This window comes from Anneissia japonica, unplaced genomic scaffold (assembly GCF_011630105.1).
Source record: "Anneissia japonica isolate Jap-2015-1 unplaced genomic scaffold, ASM1163010v1 scaffold288196_len149068_cov176, whole genome shotgun sequence".
Classification (NCBI taxonomy): Eukaryota; Metazoa; Echinodermata; class Crinoidea; order Comatulida; family Comatulidae; genus Anneissia; species Anneissia japonica.
The window spans coordinates 71,475-78,252 of NW_022712618.1; the positions used below are offsets into that span (position 1 = coordinate 71,475).

General features: G+C 34.2%; 1 protein-coding gene across 1 annotated transcript in view; it reads left to right on the forward strand.

Annotated features, from left to right (window-relative positions):
- Positions 1–385: 385 nt before the first annotated feature.
- The window catches only part of LOC117107965 (agrin-like), a 14,836-nt gene continuing 8,443 nt past the window's right edge, over positions 386–6,778 (forward strand). Inside the window, exons 1-4 of the mRNA XM_033249775.1 lie at positions 386–556; positions 897–970; positions 1,136–1,405; positions 5,937–6,344. Coding sequence (XP_033105666.1) covers positions 477–556; positions 897–970; positions 1,136–1,405; positions 5,937–6,344 — 832 coding nt within the window. The 5' untranslated portion in view covers positions 386–476. The remainder of the gene's footprint in view (positions 557–896; positions 971–1,135; positions 1,406–5,936; positions 6,345–6,778) is intronic.

Below are 6,778 nucleotides of genomic sequence, written 5' to 3' on the forward strand. Positions count from 1 at the left end.
TAAGTGAACTAAACGTAGCTTCTTAAGTATCTTTTTTGTGAATGCACCACGACATTAGTTTCCTTTGTTTTTGCTTCTGGACCTGATTAGATAGCTTAATGTGTTGGACTTTGCATAACTAAAGTTTCATTTTAGTAATCCACTGTTATTTGAAAAATAAAGTAAATTGTTAGGAGTGTGTCATTTCCCAGGACCTGTGCCGAAAGTCAAGTAAATGCATATGTGTATCAGATGAACAACAACCATTTAGTAGAAACGTGAATCAGTTTGATACAAAATCTCTAAAATGTGTTTTACATATAGCTTTATCGATTTGAGTGTTAACTGATAACTCACCCAACAGTGAACAAATGTGTATATGTTTTAATCAGAAAATGCACAAGTGTACCCTCTCAAGTCCCCTTTTTACATCTGAAAATACTTAAAAGACTACCGGTTTAGTCCCAGTTGAACACTCGGATAATATCAACATATATATGTTTGGCTTACTCTGGTTACTTCAGTTCTTCACTGGTGGTACATTAGAGATTGGAAGCAAGATGAAGAGCAGTAAAAGGTAAAGTTATAAATTAACAGTTAATGCAAATACTGTATTATCGACTGAATCGGATTTTGAGTCATGTTTGTAAATTTTCATAGGCCTATATTGGGCTTATAGGATATATAATATTTGAATTAATTGGTTTGCTGCGTATTACTGAAAACCAGCATAAACAAATAGATACAATAATTACATACTCAAATAGAAATAGTATGATATAAATGTAGGCCTATCAAGCATAGCCATTCAAAGGCTATATATATACATACATATTTATTTATATATATTTATATATATATGTATATATATATATATATATATATATATATATATATCTGTATAACTGTATTTGCAGAACAAGCGTACTTCACATCTTTGTGTACATGTTGGCCTTTACGTGGATTATCGGAGGTTCGAATGCCGACAAAGGTACCATTTTATTGCAAATTTATATTTAAGATGAGTAAAAATATGAATAGCTAACGAAAGTGAGTAAACATCAAAACTGTAACATTGTATTAAACAACATTGTTATAATCATATAGAAGAGCAATAAAAAATAAAGCAATAATCGTATTTTATATCTTTTGCAAGAAAATTGTAAAATATGTCCGGCAGCGTCGAAACAAACTGATCAAGTATGCGGCTCAGATGGGATAACATACCCTTCTAAATGCTCGTTAAAAAGGAAGGCGTGTCGAAAGGATATAGAATTGGAAATAGCATACGTAGGCGAGTGTTTTAATACAGTTACAGTCAACAACAGCCCTGCACATACAGATGCGACTACGGTGACTCCACAGCATACAACATCTTCAGTGGGATTTAATACAGAATCACTTCCTATTGATCTTGAAGATGCAGGTAAAAATAATGTTGTTTATCATAAAATCAAAAAGTCAGATGTAGTGTACTTCAAACCATACCAAAAAAAAAAAAACAAAAAACAAAACATAAAGTGCTCTCCTAAACTAGCTAAATAGCTGTTTGGAACTGTGGATTATCTGGAGCACAGATCCGTCGCCTTGAGAGGGTCCAAAAGCTCACATGTCGCATTATTCTTGACACGTGAGTATGTTTCATACGAATGTGCCCTAGCAACGCTCGGGCTGGAGTCGCTCCCTGATCGCAGGTCCTCAATATGCAGAAAGTTTGCCCAGAAATCAGTTATCAATCACAGGTTTTGTCATTCGTTCCAAACCTCCAATAATACCTCATCAATGCCTCTTCGTAATCCCAGAAAATTCGAAACTGTTATTCCTAGAACCGAAAGGTTTAGAAATAGCCCTAAACCTTTTCTCACCAAACTTCTTAATCAATATAAATTAATCCATTCCTAGGTGTCCCTGTCTCTTATACACATCTAGATGTATATACACTTATATTGTATGTATTGTATTTCGAACACATTTGCGTTCTTTCTATATCTCGGTATCTTTATTCATACATTCAAAACAAAACAACTACAATATCAAATCCTTAGCAGCCAGAGGCTGAATTGGGGATTCAATTTACAAAATAGAAAACCTGAATTAAATTTACAATAAGTCATTATCATTATTAAGATCAATTAAAATAGTCAATATTATTATTATTTTAATTAGTTACAATTATTATTTAAAAAATTTGATATTAATTAATATGCACAAACATTTAAATTTCCGATTTAAAAAAAGCAAAAATTCAAAAACAAACTAATGAAACTTAAACTAATATTAAACCAAAACACCACCCGGGACGGGATCCGCCCCCGGAGCACAAGTCAACACTCTCGCAGAAAGGACACCTAGGAATGGATTAATTTATATTGATTAAGAAGTTTGGTGAGAAAAGGTTTAGGGCTATTTCTAAACCTTTCGGTTCTAGGAATAACAGTTTCGAATTTTCTGGGATTACGAAGAGGCATTGATGAGGTATTATTGGAGGTTTGGAACGAATGACAAAACCTGTGATTGATAACTGATTTCTGGGCAAACTTTCTGCATATTGAGGACCTGCGATCAGGGAGCGACTCCAGCCCGAGCGTTGCTAGGGCACATTCGTATGAAACATACTCACGTGTCAAGAATAATGCGACATGTGAGCTTTTGGACCCTCTCAAGGCGACGGATCTGTGCTCCAGATAATCCACAGTTCCAAACTGGTGTGGCATATTCGAGGGTTGGGCAAATATAACCAACGTAGATGGTTAAAAGTTCATTGGAAGTGAGACCTACCTCTCTCAATTGTTTAAGCATAAACATTTTTTGTTAGCATTTCTTTCAATTTGATCGTTCAATTTGATCGATATGACCATCCCACTTAAGATCGTCTTGAATCACCACCCAGAGGAGTTTTACTCTGTTAACAATTGGGAGTATGGTATGTGAGATGTGAAAATCTATGTCTGGTAATCTCCTACGACCAAAATACACCTGCATGATCTGGCACTTGGAGGGATTAAGATATAATTTATTTCTTACTGACCATTGCTGTAAAAGGTCCAGGCAAGATTGAATGGAACTTGGAGAGCCATTTTTTTATTTTCTCTAAGTGTCAGATCATCAACATATTTCCAGACATGGATGTTCAGATCCTCAGCATTATATGCATTTAGGTTAAAAGCGGAATTGATAACACAACGAAAAATAAGAGAGGCAATTATAGTTCCCTGTGGAACACCACATGAGAGAGATTCCCATTCGGAGTAGTGATTCAAGTAACTACATCTAACAGATTTGCGTTTAGCTAAAAGTGAATACTTCATTAACAAATTTAATGCAGTCCTCAACGACACTAAAGGCACATGGAAAGTGATTAAAACATATTAGGCACTAATCCTAAAAGTAAGAAAGATGATGCTTTTAATGTTATGGGAAAATTACTAGAGACGCCACACTTATCTCGGAGGAATGTAATAATTTCTTTTCTGATGTTGGATCTGTAATTGCAAGTAATATCCATGAAACCAACAAACTTCCAAAACATTATTTTGATGTTCCTAATACTAATTCAATGTTTATTACTCCTTTTACTGAGTTTGAGGTGCTTGAAATTATGAATAAATTAAAAAGTAGAAAAAGCCCGGGATTTGATGGTATTTCTAATGATTTATTAAAAAGTGTTGCTTATGAAATTGTTAAACCCTTAACTCATGTGTACAAAATTTCGATATTAAGTGGAATTGTACCATCCCAAATGAAAGTCACAAAAGTCATCCCTATAATTAAGAAAGGGGAAGTCCAAAACGTGTCTGATTATAGACATATCTCATTACTTACTTCCTGTTCAAAAATCTTAGAAAGAATTATGTACACCCGTACTTTAAGTTTTTTTAACTCATTCGACATTTTTACTAAAGATCAATATGGCTTTAGAGCGAAACACACAACTGCCCATGCTATTCTATCTCTTTTCAATAAAGTTACTACTGCACTTGATAATAGATTGCATACAGTTGGTGTATTTCTAGACTACTACAAGGCCTTCGACAGTGTAGATCATGGCATCCTTCTCCTTAAGCTATCTAACTATTGTGTTCGTGGCAAGGCCTTGGAGTGGCTTAGAGAATACCTCACTGGTCGAATGCAGTACGTCCAATTTAATGGGGTTGAATCACGGCGTAAACGTGTTACTTGTGGAGTCCCGCAGGGATCCCTGTTAGGTCCCCTTCTATTTCTTGTTTTCATTAATGATTTTGTTCGCTCTTCTGATGTCTTATCATTTATTTTATTTGCTGACGATTGTAACCTTTTTTCTCATAAGAATGCAACTGAACAAATTAGAATTGTAAATAATGAACTCCGTTATATCATGGACTGGACCCATGCCAATCGCTTATCTCTCAACGTTTTAAAAACTAGCTTCATGTTTTTCAGTAACATTTTGAAAGATCCACCTGCTCCAATAACACTAAATGGTGAAGTAATTACAAGAGTGGAATCCACAAAATTTCTTGGAATATATATTGATCAGAGATTGGCATGGGATGTCCATATTCACAATATTCGCAATATCATACCAAGAAAGTTGGTGTAATTTATAAAGTTAAAGAGATCGTCCCTACAAATATTTAAAAATTATTATATTACTCTTTAATTTTTCCATATTTATCTTATGGAGTCATTGTCTGGGGATGTGCCTCTAATGTCTACATCAATAAAATCTTACTTCTACAGAAAAGAGCCATTAGAATTTTCTCAAATGGAAGAAGGCTTTCTCATGCTCCTCCTTTATTTTTAAAACACGATATCCTTAGAATTAAAGAATTATATGATTTCTGTGTTGGGGTATTTATGTTTCAAGCTAAATCCTTAAGATTATTTTTATTGTTCTTATTGTTGTTATTAATATTATTATGATGATTGAAGATATTATTGTAATCTGAAGTTTTGTAATTAAGTTAGTTACCGGAATCAGTTTACAGGCTTGCCTCCTTAATTTCGGCATTTGTTATTTAAAAAACGAGTGAAATAAAGATTTGACTTAATTTGATTTGATTTGTTCGTGTGATTGAGAAATACAGATCTGATATGCGAAATGCTTGCTTGTTAACCTGGTTTTTGTTTGCTTCTAAAGAAATATTTGCTCCCAAACTAGGTCTCACTGAACTGTCCAACTTTGGAAATTTTCTTTGTCTTGTTTCAGATGGTCTCATTGTTGACTGACAATTGTTATTACTAGATTACTTATGATTATATTTTTATGGACAATACTGTGGGTCGCTGTGGTGGTAGAACTTTCATATCACTGAAATTAATTCAACCACTTCTGCTATACACCTACTTTCTTAGAAGTTGTCTTTTACCCACCAGAACTGACAAGAACAAGAACCTTGTCTTGCATGTTATTCCCAGTTCCCATCCTCCATAAATTACCATATCATAGCGTTTGAGCAAATTACCAGATACCGGAAAAACGTGTATCAATCCTATCCTTACGCAATAAGCTGCCTTACATGAACACTTAGCTGTTCAATGATCCATCTTTGCTCCTAAAATACAACAATGCTTTTCACAATGGTCTTAGACCATCAGACCATAGTCTTTTTATATTTTAAGTTTTATTTTCTTTTCGAAATATAACATTTTTTATTCTTCTTGCCACTTTTTCTTTATTAATCAAATTGTATTGTGATTTTTTAGTAATATAATATAGTAATGCAATAATAATATATTATTATTAGGCCCTATCATTATAGTATCAATAATGGTAATAATAATCATTATTACAATAAATAGTAATAATATCAATCTTGAGCACTTTAGTGGAGATGTGCGCTTAATAAATCTTATTATTATTATTATTATTATTATTATTATCAATAATATATCATAAAGTTAATTAGACATAGTTCTTTATTTAGTCACTGATATAACTAAAAAAATCATACTAATTGTTGTTGCTTTTTGAACAGGTCTACCAGTGAATTGTAAGATTTGTCCAAGACCTTCCATTGTATCGCAACGGGTTTGTGGGAGTGATGGTAAGACTTACCGGTCAAAATGTTTATTAAAGAAAAGGGCTTGTAAAACATTGAAAGAGATTGTGATGCTTTACAAGGGAAGGTGTAAGCTGTCAGCTAGGCCTACTCCAGAATCGACATCGGAACCTTCAGCAGTTACGAGTGAATTGACGAAGACTCGACCTACACATCGGCTGTTACCGCTACAGCGTCCTCGTCCGACTCGGGGTTCATATGAAGCAGGGATACGCCGAAATCAAGGAACCACACAGGCTACCGCTAAACTTCCGAACGAAATTGAATCTCGATTGACCCCTAAAATCGTAGGTCCAGACGGTTCTGACTCCGATGAGTTTGGAGGTAATTTTCTGTGTGCTTCATATTTCTGCGGAAGGCTAATGATATATTTAAAACTTCATAATCACACAAGCGTGATAGACACAGAGATTACATTCAATATCTAATACAAATAGGCCTGCATTTATAAATATGAAGTAAAAATCCACTGATGGGTCGTTAATAAAAGTTCAGTAGCCCTATGTCATTTTCCTTTTTATTAAACAGTGTCAATTTCTTGTCTATCAAAAACCAAACGCACAGTCGACTACGGCCCCTGGTTGTTGGTTTGTAGGTCTACAAATATTTATACTGTACTGGTTTCGACCCGAAGGGGTGGGGATCAATTAGGCCGACTACGAATTTCGGCACGGGTGCCAAATTCATGGAAGGAGAATTTAATTTCACACCGGTTAAAATCAATTATGGTTATTGTTATTTCAGTATATATATATATA